Raw genomic sequence first — 16935 nt, 5'->3', positions numbered from 1 at the left:
TACCTACTCATTCTGTAGAATTCCGGAATCCGTTCATGACTGATCAACGATATAACATATTACATAACTGACATTTAGTTATTGTATCATATTCTTCTTTAACTATATGAAATTCTGAAGTTAGTAAAAAGTAATCGACGATTTAGAATGACATACTAGTACTCCACACTATGGATTTTAAATTTTACATTTTGTTTAGATTTAAACTTTAACAATTTATGCTGTAATTTTCCTGACTTGTTTTAAATGAATATTATATAAAATAACATTCTGACATGTTCCAATCCCCGCTGATTAGTATGAAGCTACCAAGCTTTTTACACTGTTGATTTAAGACGATCAGAGCCAAATAAGATGAAATGAAAGTTATGGTTAAATATTTCTAGCTTTATACCCTGGGATTATATATTTTCGGTTATGATAATAAGTCGACGCAAATATGTTGAGTGTTCTGTATATTTGATCCGCTGATGATTTCGTTTATAATCAAATTTCGATAAAATTTGTAATTTTTCAGTAATATATAAAATCACGTCATGATCATTTTAAAATCTATTTTTTTCCGATTTATCAATTATATAAATTCATGGCATGAAATATATTATAGATGAAAAGCTGTTGGTACATACATGATATTCTATGTTGTACAGTGCCAAACAATTTGATTTACCATTTTAAATGAAAAAGTGCTTTCATTTGTTTACCAAAACCTTTATTAAGAAAAAAACATATTAAAAAACAAATAATAAATAATGTTATAATTGAAAGTTCTATCACTATACCACAAAGACAGCTGCTTCGGTATTTCACACTTCATCTAGCCTTATTTTCTTGAGAAACTCAGTATGTATTGCTTTCGCCGAGTGTAAAACGTTTGACTCACAACTTTTTGACCACCCAATAATTACTCTTTTTTAGTGAAAATGAGCTAGATATAATAAGGATGGTTTTTATGTTGAGTTAAACTTTAAGACGGGTCCTTATTCCTGCTAAAATGGTGATACAAAACTACAACTACAAGCATCTGTTGAGATGGCAGAACATCATTGCTAGTGAGTATTTCAGTGCTGATGTCTAGTTTGTAACGCCGTTATTTATTAATATAGATCTCATAATTCATATGCATTTTTCAACCTTTCAATTTTCATAAAATCCAACGATATTTCTTTATTATTATTATTAGAAAATTAAAATAACGACATAAACGAGGGATGAAATTTATCATAATTGTACGCTTGACTGTTTTCACCGCTCCTTATACAGCGTTTGGTCGAGCAACATGGAGCCAAAAATACGACATGAGAGTCATCGAGCACAAGTACAAAGAGAAGGACGCAGCCACCCTTTGGAAATTTAGGAATGAAGGTAATAACACAGCGCATAATGATGCTATGTAGCACTCCTTAGTAATTATCATACGACATTACTCTCATATTATAGCAATCCGTAATTCAAACATTCCTCATTTTTCTTCAGCCTACACACAATTCCCGTAAACAAATCTACTTACTTTAGGTTACTTTACAAATCACAATATTCCACCCCTACAATCTCTTTGTTCCCCCAGAAGATGTAGATAAGTTCTACACACTGGACGACAACATGACTGGTGGCAGATCTCTGGTGGAACTCTCAACCTCCCGAGGAGGCAGACTTCATATGAAGGTAAGATGTCTGATTGCAGGTAATTGTGGGTAATCGCAGGTAATCGCGGGTAATTGCGGGTAATTGCTCGGTTGGTTAGCACAGCTGTTATATAATTATCTTTAAATTGACCCTTGTTAGTGTAGATTTGGTAAATGTAAATTTGGTTTAGTGAACCAGGTTAACCGTAGTCTGGTAGTCAGTGGACATTGTACATGTACAGATCCCAAGATAGTGAAAATAATGGGAACCATACCGCGTCTTGACTTGTCAATATTCATTAATCTCGAGTCGAGGAATTCTCTACTAATTGTCGACTAATTCCCGTCTTGATCCCTCCAGACAGCTTAACAGACATGTTTTAATTAGCCCCCCTAAGTGCTATGACATTTTAGTTTTCGTCAATAACACCATTGTCATGGAGGTCGCTAGGGAAATCAGATATAAGAGTGAATTATTAAATACTCGCTAGCGGCACTGTATATTATCTAGAAGATATATAGGGAGGTACAAATTTTAAGGATGCCTAGATTGTAGTGAAAATATATAATCTTTTATTCAAATTCATGCAGCCACCATGCAGCCACAACTGCACTATCCATCTCACATCATCTGGTGCAACTGTGGTACGCGTAATATTCCCTCTCGGATACAGCAGCCTGGCATTGTCAGGTAACAACAGACCACGGGCCCATCGTAAAACTTGTCCTGCTAATTAATTAATGAACAATGATTATGTTCATTAATTAGACCCCTGTCGTCAGTTATACCTGACATGTTTGTTAATTAGACCCCTCCTGTCAGAGCCCTGGTTTTTGCTTGATTAATGAGTGTCAACTTGGTAATAATATGGTAATATAAGAAGTGTATTTGAAGGGTGACTGCTGAGTAACGGAGTTGTTTTATTTTATATACTGAAGGTATGTTTACTATACATCATCGTCCAACTATGTTCAATATTTGTCATCATACACTATACAGGCTTATCTAAATATGAGAAGAAGGATGTAAATGAGAAGAAGGATGTATATCTATGATAACTTCCAAATTATTAATATTACCTAAAGATGGGGCTCCAGCTAGACTGGATTTATATCATTACTGTTATAACTCCACTTTTGACCTATTTGGCGGCCATTTATTAATTCCATAATTGCACCGGTTTTTGGTAGGTTTTTTTTCAGGGGGTGCGATTACAAAACTAATTGCACTGTTTTGAGAGTGACCGAAATTAAATTAGGTACGATTACTAAACTAATTGCACTGCAGATTTCCTGAAAGATGCTGTAAATCATGGCTCAGGCAGATGATTAGACTAAGAGAGCACCTCGTAAAATGAGGACCCAACTCAAACCGAGTATTTTACTACTGTGAGGTGCTGATTCAAGTATTGACTTAAATCAACTACCTGAGGTAGTTTAGCGACCGTTAGTGCAATGGTCGCAAAATTAACTATACTGGCATAAATTTAACTTTATAGTTTAGGACAACATCTTTCCTTGTGTTTGGAATAAGTCAATCCTTACATTGCATCAACACAACACAGTATGAGGCAGGGCAGATTTCTCACGGTGTCGGGGGCTAATCTCCTTATCAGTGTGTCACGTGACTGTTATTCCTCGAAATCAGTAATACGGGGTGTCACGTGATAGTAATTCGTCGAAATGGTAGGTCCACGTGACCTCTGCGTACGAGTCACCAGAACGAATCATCTTCAAGCATACACGGCGTGTGCCAACGTATTCAGTGCTCTGAGACCCTGAGGCGTTGTGTGACCCGCTGTTCAGCTGTTGTCTCTTTATTTTGAAAGTTGATTGTTTGCTGCCGTGTTTGGTGTAGTTAACTAGTTTAGTAGATCCACAATGTTGCTAGGCTTTGATTTTACATTTTAATATTTTAATTCACCGTTTTTTGCCACTTCTTAATTTTAATTTTATCTCATGCATCTATTTTATATTCGAACCATTACCTTTTTGTTTATAGTTCTTCGGCCTTTTTTATATTTATCAGATTTTACGAGCCCTTTTTTTAAGAGATAAGGTTTTTGGGAGATAAGGCACTTCTGAAATTGTCACCGAGGATTAGTCGAGATTTGGTGCTCTTCTTGATTTATTAGTTTTCTATCGTTACGAGAGCGTTTTATTTAGTACAATTCACTAAGTCTAAGACTTGTTTAAATACAGACTCCATCAGCCTTCCACCTTTCTTGTTTATAAACAGACTGAGCCATCACATCGGGAATTACAGCTCACCGGAGTTCACTGTCAGCGCTTCGTACATTCACTATAACCGTCGCGAGTTACAGACTTCTCATCTCCTCGTTTATCGGGAGTTTAAATATTAAGATCGTATCTTGTTTTAGACAGGTACACCTGCACCCGTAGCTTGTTTCAGACAGTCACCTTTATTTGTTAACTCCTCGTTTATCAGGAGCAGCCAGTAGGTTTTAGACCTTGTTTGATACAGGTTCATTTTAGCTCTAGTAGTAGTAGTGTTATTTCCTCGTTCATCGGGAGTTGTCACTAATTTATCAGCGCATATCTCGATTCTCGTTTCAAACAGATACATCGTTCCTTACTCCTCGTTTATCGGGAGCCGCGTACGTAGATTGTTAGAAGTAGTTTGTTTGCAACAACTACAGTCGCCCTAGGCTTTGGCCAGTCAAGCTCCGGTTGCCGTGTTATAGCCGTTTTCCAATTTTACACCAGTTGGGTGGTACAATAACATTTGATAGTTGCATGGAAATGTATTTTAATGCAATTGGATTTGATTGGCATTGTATTATACACATCATGAAACGGATCATTTGCCCGCCAATTCAATTGCTTTCAATAGTGAATAGGGGGTCGTTCACATATTACGTAATAAGCCGATGGGGGGGTCGGGGGGGTTTCAAAATGATTGCTCTACTGCAATTTCGACACAATAGCTATGTGTAAAACTTATTACGGAGAGGGGTAACAATGTTCCAAAAAATGAATTCGTAATATGTGGACGACCCGTAATATGTGAACGATCCATAGTTTGAAATAATGATACATTTTGATATTTTTATTGCAAGTGCGCCATATCCTAGGTCATAACGTCAATGTAATAATATTATGTAATTGAATTCTAGTATTTGCTAGCATGTTTTAAATTTTAAGTTAATCGTCATACTCACAGGATGTCTAATAGAAATGTCAGAAGATTCAAGCAACAAATACCGGACGAGGATGAACTCGAAGATAAAAACATTGATCGGAGACAATGCCGTGATACACAATATTACAATTAATTTTAATTGAATTGTGGTATTACGGCATTGTTTCCTAGTAATTATATTTTATTAATTGTAAATCCAATTGTTGTTAAGATATTTGAAACTGATTTAAAATTGATTTTGCAAACGTTTTTAGATTTATGAATTACATTGATCGACTTTTGAAATTTGTTTATCTAATGACTTTTTCATTTGTTTGTGAGTACACTCCGGAAATCAAAATAAAAACTTCTCAGCCTCTCAAAACAGTGCGATTAGTTTATAATCGCATTGTTTTGAGAGCAACTTATAGCAACAAAGTTATATAAATCAGAGGCGTGGAGTTATACGTGAATCTAACTGCATGTATAATACGATTACACCAGTTATTGCACTCGGCTGCGCCTCGTGAAATAACTGCAATATTCGAACTCGGCTTCGCCTCGTGCGATTATTGTATCAATTTCCACTCGGCTGCGCCTCTTGCAATTAATAGTGTAATCGCATTATACGCAGTTAGATTAGCGTATAGAATGTTTAGTTATCATAATATAAGCACGTAAATATTTGAATATCGTATTATTATATACATTATTACAATGTATTATAATAATATTCCATGTGTATTATAATGTATTATAATAATATTCCATGTGTTTCCCTGACATATTCACTATTTATGTCCTCTAAGTTTAGTTAACACACATTTTGATGTTGTTACTGTTAGAGGCGTAATTAATATTTACAGCAAGAATAAAGAATTGCCGATCTTTGATGTAGTTGTACTCATAACATTATCATGTACACTTCACTCCTGCGGTTTGCGATAATAAACTTATAAAATAAAATCCAGCCAAATCCGTATAATATAATAGAGATGTAAACCAACTGAAATACAGTGCACTGTATACATAATAATATAATATAACGTATATTATACGTTATCACAGTGGGGTGCTGATACATTACACAACAAACTATTTGGTGAAAACATTCTATAACTATAAAGTAAAACGTAAAACTAAAACAAAATACCGCTCAGTATTCAAATTCAAACTTAATAAGTAAGTTATAAGTAAATTATAAGCCAGAGTTTGACCTTTTCAGACGCCCCTCCGTTAGCCACTAATCATGCTATTAGCTATTAACATCACACTAGTGTAAGAAATTTCCGAACCCTCTGCCCTCCCCGCCCCTCTTATCTGACTTACGTAATGTATGAACGATCTCCTATGATAATATCTTGTGCATTTAATATGTTTGTTTGTTCCAGGGAAAGATCGACCCCACTCCGTCCTACTACAACGAACATTCCCGGCCCTGGGACGCAACTGGGTACGCTGGAATCAGATCTTATCCGTTCTGGGTTCGTGCTACAGTGTAGCTACAGTCTACACGGGCTACTACACATGTCTTTAAACCTTCCTATTAGTACCACCGTTATTCTAAGAAGTATATTTTATACTTAGTAACTTAGTGTCTAATAGTTCTTGTGGAACAACGACTTGCAATGAAGCGGTTATTAATATTCACGGCTGTCAATGCCGACGTTTCCTTTGTATTTCACGTGTATTCCGTGTGTGTATTTCTCAATACTGTACTAAACTTGTACGTTTCAGAACACGTGGGGAGATCTTGAGCTGAGTGAGAGAACTACTGATCTCCACCGGTGGCACCAGTTCGAGTTCAGGGTCCGTGGTGACGGCAGACCTTACCGAATACAGGTACCCATAATACCGCCAGCTGGTCTTGTAGTGCCGTCATTTATTGGTGTTGTGTACAAGATCATTAGCTTTTGTGGCGAAACCATGAATTCTGGCCGAGATTATCTAATACCAAGAATTATCAGTATCAGTAAACGAGACGGAAGTTGCTATTCTTCCTTAGTCCTTAGAGCGTCATAATTGGGACACAAAATTATTGCGTCCTTAAAAATTATTTCCTATAACAGGCAAGCACCGGATCAAACCATAAATTCGTTTCAGTTATGGTTCAAGTCAAGATTGGGAGATCCTCAACAGGAGGGAACTAAGTTTTGGGCAGCACATCTTCAGACTAGAGGTGGGCCTTACTGGGAGAGGATAAAGGTACTGCTCCTTCACAAAGACATTTTACTTGAGTTTCTAGCGTGTGTGCTTTTATGGGTGGTCGATTGTATTAAGACGTGGCAGGTGGCTTTATTTATTGATGATACTGGCTTGCAAATTACTAATTTTATATGCGATGTCTCTAAACAATATCGTCCATTATATTCTCTCAGGAGTGTTTCGTATATTTATAGTTTTGGAAAGATGGTGTAGATTTTGAGTAAAAGGATACCAAAATACCAAATTAGGAGAAAGCATCAGTTGAAATGATCAAAAACAACCGTGCAAAGAATGAAATACTTTGTAAGACTTTAACTCAAATTAAAATCAATAAAACAAAATGCAATACATTCTCAACAAAGCAATGAAATATAGGCGGGTTCCTACTAGTGAAATATAAAGCATATGATTTTCTTTCCCCTAATATAATGATTTGACCGATTCAAATGTGTCCGAACTGTTATCCATTTCTAGTGACGACGCTGCGGTGATCTCGAGCGACGGTGATGATATTATCCCTATTGCTTCTAGTTGCAAGCTATCGTTAACCTCTGCCGGGGTTTCATCTTCATCCATCTCTACCGGCAAGCTATCATCAGTTGATTTATCAGTTTCTTCATCCCATTTTGCATCGATAAAATCAGGTTCATAGATTACGTCTTCGTACTGCAATGTTGAGTTACGTTGATTGGGGATCATCTCACATAATTCCAAAAGATTACTATCTGCATTCTGGTCCTCAAACGTCTTGTTATTCTCATTGATAATTGCAACGATGTTTGCAGTGACCGAATCTCCGAATCTTGGGTCGCTCACAATGTCATCATTGTTTGAATCTTTATAAGAAACATCTCCTGGATTCCGTGAATTTTCCTCATTATTTTCCACAGCCTCAGCATCTTCTGGAACACTACCACCGCCTCTAAGGTGGCAAATAAACTTGTATCCCAGGAAAATGCAGCAAACAAACACCAGGGACAGCACGGTGTACTTGAGAACACCACTCTTCTTCCCACTCCTGCACACAACTTTTCTTAATTCACGCTTGTTGCAAGTTAAAACTGTCTGGTTTTGGCGTCCGTCTTTTCGTTTTATGCTGTAGTCTTCATTACACTGGATGGTGATAGAATCACCCTGAAGGAAGATGGGAGCGTTGTATTCTTTTGGCAGGAGTTCTCCGTTAACAACTCTGAATCTATAGCACGCAAATGTTGTTCTTACCAATTTAAAATATGAAAGGTTTCTCAAGTCCGTGCCTCTATCTGCATTATTACCGTTTTCCCATTGGCTATATGTGTTTCCTTTCGGTAATGGTATCATACTTTCGCTCGCCGCAGGTTGCGGCTTTGCCTCAGTCCCAAAATCTTTTTCAACACCCGACCTGAACTCACCTTCCACCAGACTTAACGCACGGTCATTCACTGTTTTCAGATACCAAGCGCAGGGGTCAGTCTGATACAGTACAAACCTTTGGTTTGGATTATCAAGGCAAGTTTCAAAATTCAAGTCAGCGGGTTTGTCGTCAGGTTTGGCTGTCCAGCTTAGACAAGTGTTAGAATCGTGGACTCTTAGTTGTTGGGTTACGTTATTGTATTGCCACATTGTCATACGTTTCTTCTTCCAGAAAGCCCCTTTATCCTCTGAAAAGAACAGTTTCTTGTCATGTGATTCAATGATAAACTGCTCGCCCCTCAAGACAGCACCGTAATCTTCCGCACATTTCTGAGTAATGAAGTTGGCTTTTGTAGATATGGTGTAGGAGGAATTGCTCGCTTTATCAGCTATTTCGTGGTATTTTCTTCTTTTGTAAAGATTGCAGATTTTTGTGTTCGCCCGGTACTCCAAAATATGGCAATCTGCGACGAAAGTGCAGTATTGTCCACAGCGTGTCCAATTGGAGGCAGTGATAACATTTATTGGTTTCGTTTGTGCTACTTCCATAATCTTTGTGGTGAAGAATGTACGGAACATAGGTTGCGTTACATGTTTGGGTTCTTCAAATGGGTCTATCCGAGACACATTTTTCAAAGCAGCCTTAACATGGCCTAAGGAGGGATTGACTTGTTTGTTTTCTACTCCAATAATCATTACAAGAAACATCGTCCTCGAAAACATCACTGCTAAGAGATTTGGAATTAGATTTTCCGGTGTTTTCCGTAAAAGCGTGAAAATTAAAATGGTTTAGATTTGGAATTGATAAGAATTTGAGTTTATACTGTGTGTTCTGCAAACTCCAACATAATTTGTATTATATTACCAAATTATGGTCTGAAATCACAAACACCCATGCCACGCTTCAGATTTAGAGTTTTAATAAAATGCAACGCATTAGATTTAGAATTAAGCTATCGATTTGAATTATACTGCAATTCATTAAATATTTATAAATATCACTTTTTTCTTCTCCGTAAAATGCTTAACTGTGCATTTTAATGGCGACGCAAGACGTTCATAATAACTATATAGCGGCTAGCGATTGTCCGCCCACCTTTCGACATAAAAACATGGGGGGGGGGGGGGGGGTCAACCTCATTTTACCTCATTCGGGCAGCCAAGAAAGGCAAAATTGGGATGAGGTAAAATGAGGTAAAATGAGGTTGACCCCCCCCCCCCCCCAAACATCCTGTGTAATATCAATAATATCGCAATTAACGACCGACAAAAAGTGCTTTCGCCGCACAAACAGTAAAACAACACTAATCCCTGCTACACGTACGGGATCTTTAAAAAGATAAGTCGATGTGTGGTTTCTTTCTTTAGGTTATTTCAAATTTCAGAAATAAAGCTTTTGCGACGAAGAGGTCAAAGTTGTTTCTTGAATGAGCTCGAGGATATATCTTCAAGCTCATTCAATACAGTCTATATTATATATTATATTATATTATGTAATTGTATTGTGAACGTGAAGAATATCTCAACCATGTACGTCGTACGAGTCACTGGCTTTAAAAGCACAAAATTCGACTGAAGATTTCACCTTAATCGCGGGAAAAAATTCCTTGCTGGCTGTGTCGAAATGTCAGTTGAAATGTCAGCAAATATAGAAGACATTATAGATTGTCACGGTGGCAATGAATTTAAGCATGAGAAGCGAACAGAACCTTTTAACACGATCGCACCAAGCTCTGGTCGCCACAATGGGCCTAAGAAAATTCTGCTACGACCGAAAATGGTCTAATCATTGCTGTTCGTCATGCCCGTGAAATGGAAACCAAAATACCTTTATATAATGATATAAATATAAAATCTAGATCTACAATAAAGTGGCAATTTTCTCCGAAAGTGCGCATTGAGGACTGGTCGAGTACAGTTGAATAGATTTGGAAGTTCATAGTTTAACAAATATAATTATTAATTACTCACTTTCAACATGAGTCATTTCTTTCAAAAATGGGTCTTTTAGATTTATTGTTTTTTGAATTTTATGAATGGAATTTTTGTGCTTGATGTTTATGATTAAGATTGGTTGTCCTACACCTAGGTTTCATGGGATGAGAATAGTTGTAATCGTGGGTATTGGTAGTCTCTCTTACTTAACTAAGATAATTCATATCTTCGATTTGAAATAGAAACTAGGAATACCATGATACTGGGAGCTTAAGAAGCTAAACTTAGCAATAGCGTGCTAAATAATGCAGAACTGATTTACCACATATGGAGAAATTTGATATTATTTTAAGCAAAATTCTTATTTTAAGAGTAATCACAGTTCATCAGTTTTTGTAACGAATATTTGTAATTCTCTGCCATTAGTCATTACTCAACATGAACACTCATGTCTGTTAATGAAATGAAGTTGAGTAAGTTACAGCACACCTCACCAATCCACATATTGATTTTGCGATAAATCATAAATTCAAAATCTTGTTTAAATCATATGAGCGCTGTGTATCTTTCTCGATGAGATCGAAATGTCCTTAACCAAGGTGATGAAACATCACCTGTGTGATTATTTATTAATTATAATTATAATTATAATTATAATTATTTATTAATTATCTACATTGTTTCAGATCCCGTTTAACCGGTTTTACCCCGTGAAACACGAGCAGATTGCTGGTATTCTTCACAAGCCGGCAACTATGAGGCTCTACTCCATTGGATTCTTTACGGACCAGCAAACTCCTGGTATGTTGAAGTTTGAGCTATGTTGTTAAATAATTTACATTTTTGTTGGAGAATGAAAACAGTTGAAGTTTTCAAATTGACGTTTCCGCTTTCCGGCAACACCAAGCATTCTCCGTTCGTCCAGGATATGTTTTTTTGGATATGTATAAGTCATAACTGTCAAAACCGGCTCTTAGTTTTTGAATAAGTCAAGAATACTTTACACATGTGTGGGCAAGCGCAAAACTATACAATAATCTTTAAATTACCTCAACTAATTTAATTAACTGTTATTTCATGCTTAAACTAGTAACCTTTTTTCCATCACAGGAGATTTTAGTCTGGAGATTGACAGTATCAGGGCTTTGAACACATTTGTTGACGAGGACACATTGTACGGCCCAGAGTCAATCTGGAAATGGACTGGCAACCAATCGGTTACACAAGATCAGGAAATATTGGGCAAATACAGAAAGTCACGTGTGTACAGTAAACACGACCACATATTGTTGGAGTAACACAGCTCACTTGAAGTGGACAGACGGAGATCATTCTAGAATGAAGACCTGCTGGTTTAAAACAATTTGAATAATAATGTGTATGAGTAATGCGAGTAATCATGATTGAAACTGAGCTTAAGATTTCCGACTCGACATGAAGGGATATCCAGACTGATTTCGGGAATTAAGTTTTTGATATCAAGTCAAAGAAGCATAATATTATCGTAAGTCTATTTTGTCTCATCCTTCATTCATTTACAGACGGCTCTTCTTTATAAAGGTTTCTATATCAAAGTTGTCAGTGTACTTATTATTTATTACTTTTTATTTTTGATAATTTATTGACCCTCAGATGATAGTTTTATTAATTTAGTATCAGTAGCGGTAGTATAATAAAATATTTGTGCCGTGGGGCATGGAGCACAGATCTGCATTGATGAAAATAATGAAACACATCAAATCACCAATCGAAATAAAAAGTTTTCATCAAAATAATTATTTAATTATTTATTGTATTCAAAAACAATTAATCAGAATTATATGCACCACGGCCCAATGATTTACAAATCACAATTTAAAAGTTATAAGCATTCTTATTCAATTCAATCTGCACCTGTATCTGTATCATATATAGCACTGTTCTCGTCACCTAATATATTATTTCTTGATCAACTTTATTCATAGTATTCTAATTTCCAGTAAGCTAAAGTCAGCTCAGCAAGCCAAACACCCGCACTGTTGCACCTCGTCAAATGTGTGGGTTATTCTCCGCCCATTTGCGCAGTACAGCCGGTAACTCTTTTGAGTCAGACGATATGGCCGACAGCAGTCAATATCCCCGTGCGTGCACGAACCCCGACATTTCTTAACCGGGTAATGTCGGCGTGTTCTGCAGTTCTGATAAGAGAGCGGCTCTGTAACCTCAATAACACCACACTCATTCTCATTGATGTTGCTGCAACTTGCCTCGTTGCAGGAGCGCGACTGCGTCTCTATCTCGTCACACGTTTCAGCAGGCAGACCCTCGTCTCTGATCACATTGGGGTCCGGAACGTATATTCTTCGTGTTTTGATCTGAGTACCGTTACCACAGGGCTTATCACACACGGTCCAGTCGCTCCATGATCCCTTTACACACGCAGCAACATCACATCTCTGACCCGTATATTGGGGTTGACAGAAGCACTGACCAGTCACCCCATTGCAGCTGTAGTTCAAGCTCCTTGACGAGGGACACTGACAGCCTAAACATCTGCCGTTTTTCAGAAAGTAGCCATTTACACAGCCGTCACAGGTCCTGTACTGTCTGTCAGCTCTGCACGTGCACTGTCCTGTTCGCGCGTCGCACTCGTTTGACGCGAACTGTGTTCCTGTTGTGTCGCACGTGCAAGGTGAACACCCTGTACCAGAGGATAAACCGTAGGTTTCAGTAGCACACTCGTCACAAGCTCCACCCACAACATTGTCCTTACAAGTACAATCACCTGAGGTAGGATTACAGATGTTGTCCTTGGCACCGATGAGATTGCACCTGCACTGTTCACATTGCTGTCTCGTGGCGTCACCATTGAAACCACGCTGGCAGATGTCACAATGGAAACCGGTAGTGTGGTGTAAACAATTGTAACATTCTCCGGTGATGTTGTGACAGTTACCAGTGACGGTAGTGTCGATGTTGCCGCTGCAGAAACACTTCTGACAAGGTATTCCCGCAGTAGGATCACCGTAGTAACCGTCCTGGCACACTTCACAGTTCCTTCCTTCATACCCCTCCTCGCAATCTACACACCTCCCAAAGCTGCCGTCCTGGTTTGTGGAGCAGGTGGCAGCCCGGCTATTACACGGACAGGGAGAGCAGGGATTCGGTTCTCCTGTGGGCTTACCGTAAAATCCATCCGCGCAACAATCACAATTATCACACGCGGTGTCATACGCGCAGTTGTCACACTTCCCAGTGAAGGAATCACATGTGTAACTGTAGTTGTTGCACTCGCACCGGGCACAGTCCCACCCATATTTGTGAAACATTCCTGATTTACAGAGGTGACAGGAACTGCCAGTGTATGGCGCGGGACAGCTGCATACCTCTACTCTGCGTGGCACGTCCCCCATGTGGGATGCTATCTCTCTCTTAAACCCTCCTATAGCCATACTGGAGCTAGTTCTGAAGATACCCGCCTTTATCTTCACCTCTATCACGTTGCTCAGCACGCTGATCATGGTTGTACGCGAGATGCAGCGCAGGTCGGGGGTGCGCCAGCACGTGCGCAGCGTGTACCCCTCGTGAAGTGAGACTGTTATCTCTTTTATACCCCGCCATTTGGAGCCGGATGTCTCGAACTTGTAGTGTTGGATCGTCTGAATATCTTGTTGAATTCCCCCTCGCAGTATCACCCAGGGCTCCTGAGAGAATTTGAATTACGTTACATGTATTTATACCTAATGTGACAATTATATCGCTCGGTCTTCTATTCGCAGCAATTGAATCCTCATAACGATGTGAGACATTAATTAAGAGTTTGCTGCTAAACATGATATTATAGTTCCGCTCGTTAATTCCAAGAATTACAAACCGTCCATTTGCTAATTGGATTATTCCTATACACTCCACTACAAACAGACATGAAGCTGCTTTTACACATATCTGAGCATACAATAGATATAATTACTAGTGTTTCCACTCTTACTTGATTGAAGGAACACGCGAAATCAGAGCCACATCTCAGGTTAAGTTTGTAGATCAAGTTACTACCGTAGCTAGCTGTCCAATCCCCATGATGCTGAGCCGGCAGGACCCAATAGAAATTATTAGATTTCAACTCCCAAACTTGGTTACTATACGAAATATACTCCGAGCTACCACCGTACGATTTGACCACATCTGTTGAAGTTTTAGTGCTGTTTTTCGAGCTTTCCACGAGCCAGCCCACCCCACGTGTAGCCTCAAACGCCTCCCCCACATAGGATATAGCCCAGGACTGCAGCTGACAAGAGGGTGAGTGATCAGTACAGTAGCACTTCACACACCCTTCCTCGTTAGCCGGGTCCATATCCACTGTTCCGTGACGACACGACGAGCAGTCCGCGCCGATCACATTTCCTTTGCACGTGCAGATTCCTTCCTCGCAGGATTTAGTTCCGTTAGAGTTACAACTGGCATCGCACTGTCCCGCAGCCTGTGCTGTGGTGATGATGGTTGCCAGGGTAACCGTCACCAGTATCAGTATCCTGGACATTTGTGTTCCTTCTCCTGATTTGAGTAATATTGAGTTGCTATCATATATTGTAGACTGCCAGGATGCTACTGTAAGCATTGTATCTCGATTATAAACCATAAGCCTGGGCAGTACCAGACAATTACAGGTGTATTACGGTATACCTGTATAGTGAGTGTAACGTGTTATAGGAGTGACACGTAATCGAGTTCAGCCACTATTGTGATCGTAGGATTATCATTATCAACATCACTGTCAATACTTTTTGTTATTCAAGACTAATGATGATCTATTTAAAATAGATAATTTTACTTCTGGGCAGGGTTTTTGGAGCTACTTCGCCTTTCAGTCGAAAAGTAATTAAAGGACCAAATGGTCAATTACTAAAAACAATAGATACGGTATGTTTCAGTCGATCGGATATTATGATACTATCCATCATGATTCATGACGTGAATCAAAAATATAAAAATATGTAGTTTCATGTCGACCCATTGTTGATGAACAAACCAAATGAATGACATACATATTACATATTACATACTACATACTATATGTGAATTATAAGCTGGTATAGTCAAAAAGGGAGTCTGTTAAGTGGAGGTGCAACGTAAATAAAGGTAGGATTTACATTAATAAACACATTTTACCAGTACACTCGGCTATAAGATATTATTATATAATAGAATAAAGGCGTAGTATCAAATATAGATGTTAATTAGCTATTATATAACAGTAATAAATAAATTTATAAATAAATTTGCACTGAGTATTAAAATCACAATGAACCGCTATATTATATTGATACTTGCACACTAGCTATTCTACACTTCTACACTACACTGTACTTCAGACACAAGATTATACCACTGACGTACTAAATTATTTAAATTTGACTATGTCTCCAGATTCTCCAAGAGTAAGTACCATGACGTTATGTTTATAAACATAACAGACTGTTATGTTTATAAGCACGACAGACTGTTATGTTCAATGTTTATAAGAGTCTACTTTATGCACGAAACCAGCCTACAGATAGTACTTGTTATTTGATTTTTATACTGTGCCCACTGACGCACTTTGAAACGTGTGATGTTTATTATTGCACTTGATGAACGAAAAATGAAATTTCCTTTCCGTAAACTATGTAATGTTAGGTAATAATTACACCATCTTTATTGCCGGCTACTGAAAAATGTTTAAATCATACTCTCTAACATACTTGAGAGTGACAGATCTCTGGCATAAAATATTATCTTAAAATACAGCTTAACTTTGTTGAATTTTAGAAGATAAATAATAAAATATAGTATTAAACAAGAAAACCTTTTTTATGTAGGAAATTCATACTACTTCGAGGGTATACCTATTCAACTTTCTTGAATGCTTGTATTTTAGTACGTCCGCAAAGTAAATGAAGCCATAGTAGACAGTTTCTTGTGAAACCTTGTACCCGACAATTCCATATAATGCTTTCGCTCAGAACACTCGTAAAACGTTCACGATACCCGTAAAACATTGGAAATGGTTTTTGAACTCAGTATTTAAGAATAGCATTATACTGGATAGCTGGAGAGGACTGCAAGAGCTCTGTTACTGCTAAATAAGGTGTAATTAGTAGTGACCTACAGTTTCCTAACATTGGTTATTATGAACGATTAACGATTAAGTTAATATAAACAATCATTTCACATGTGTTTGGCCCTGTCTATAGTTTTTAAAGCCAATGCGCCATGTTATGTTGGACATCCGAACATTTCTAGCTCACAAACGAACAGTAAACATTAGTTCTGTAGTTAAGTCCTTCTATAATAATTATCAAACCCTCAACAGAAATAACAATACTAAGCAAGATACAACAAAACAGCTTATGTAGCACAACAGCCTACATTACAAATACACTAACCAGTCCGAAGAGGTACAAAATTATTTCTGTACATTTGACACCTTCTCGAGGAAAAGCCCCCTAATTGGTTAATCAGCTTTCAATTTATGTGGACCAGGCCCCGGAGGCTGTCTCATGTCATTTTACACCCACTGTGTTCGTAAAATGTGAAGCTGACAGAAACTGCAGCATAATATCCGGTACTTTTTCCCGTTATTATAATTTCATAACATGATTAATTTGAGCCTAGAATTTG

General features: G+C 38.0%; 3 protein-coding genes across 5 annotated transcripts in view; 2 read left to right on the top strand and 1 right to left on the bottom strand.

Annotated features, from left to right (window-relative positions):
- LOC134818300 (tektin-1-like) overlaps positions 1 to 16935 on the top strand; it is a 70986-nt gene that overhangs the window by 31765 nt on the left and 22286 nt on the right. The window lies entirely within an intron of this gene.
- Positions 910 to 11931, top strand: LOC134818329 (complex I intermediate-associated protein 30, mitochondrial-like). Its single transcript, XM_063827838.1, has 8 exons — positions 910 to 1052; positions 1264 to 1365; positions 1568 to 1665; positions 6159 to 6251; positions 6505 to 6609; positions 6871 to 6972; positions 10986 to 11100; positions 11410 to 11931. The coding sequence occupies exons 1-8, from the start codon at positions 995 to 997 to the stop codon at positions 11595 to 11597; spliced, it is 861 nt and encodes a 286-aa protein (XP_063683908.1). The 5' UTR covers positions 910 to 994; the 3' UTR covers positions 11598 to 11931.
- Positions 11912 to 15066, bottom strand: LOC134818328 (laminin subunit alpha-like). 2 transcript variants are annotated; one of them, XM_063827837.1, is made up of 3 exons: positions 14959 to 15066; positions 14267 to 14829; positions 11912 to 13982 (listed from the first exon to the last, which is right to left on the bottom strand). In XM_063827837.1, the coding sequence occupies exons 2-3, from the start codon at positions 14813 to 14815 to the stop codon at positions 12294 to 12296; spliced, it is 2238 nt and encodes a 745-aa protein (XP_063683907.1). In that variant the 5' UTR covers positions 14816 to 14829; positions 14959 to 15066; the 3' UTR covers positions 11912 to 12293. The 2 variants fall into 2 exon arrangements, with proteins under 2 accessions (XP_063683907.1, XP_063683906.1); XM_063827836.1 differs by having other exon boundaries at positions 14267 to 14974.

This window comes from Bolinopsis microptera, chromosome 7 (genome assembly GCF_026151205.1).
Source record: "Bolinopsis microptera isolate Bmic1 chromosome 7, MBARI_Bmic_1.0, whole genome shotgun sequence".
NCBI lineage: Eukaryota > Metazoa > Ctenophora > Tentaculata > Lobata > Bolinopsidae > Bolinopsis > Bolinopsis microptera.
This window is presented reverse-complemented; position numbering and strand designations above follow the sequence as displayed.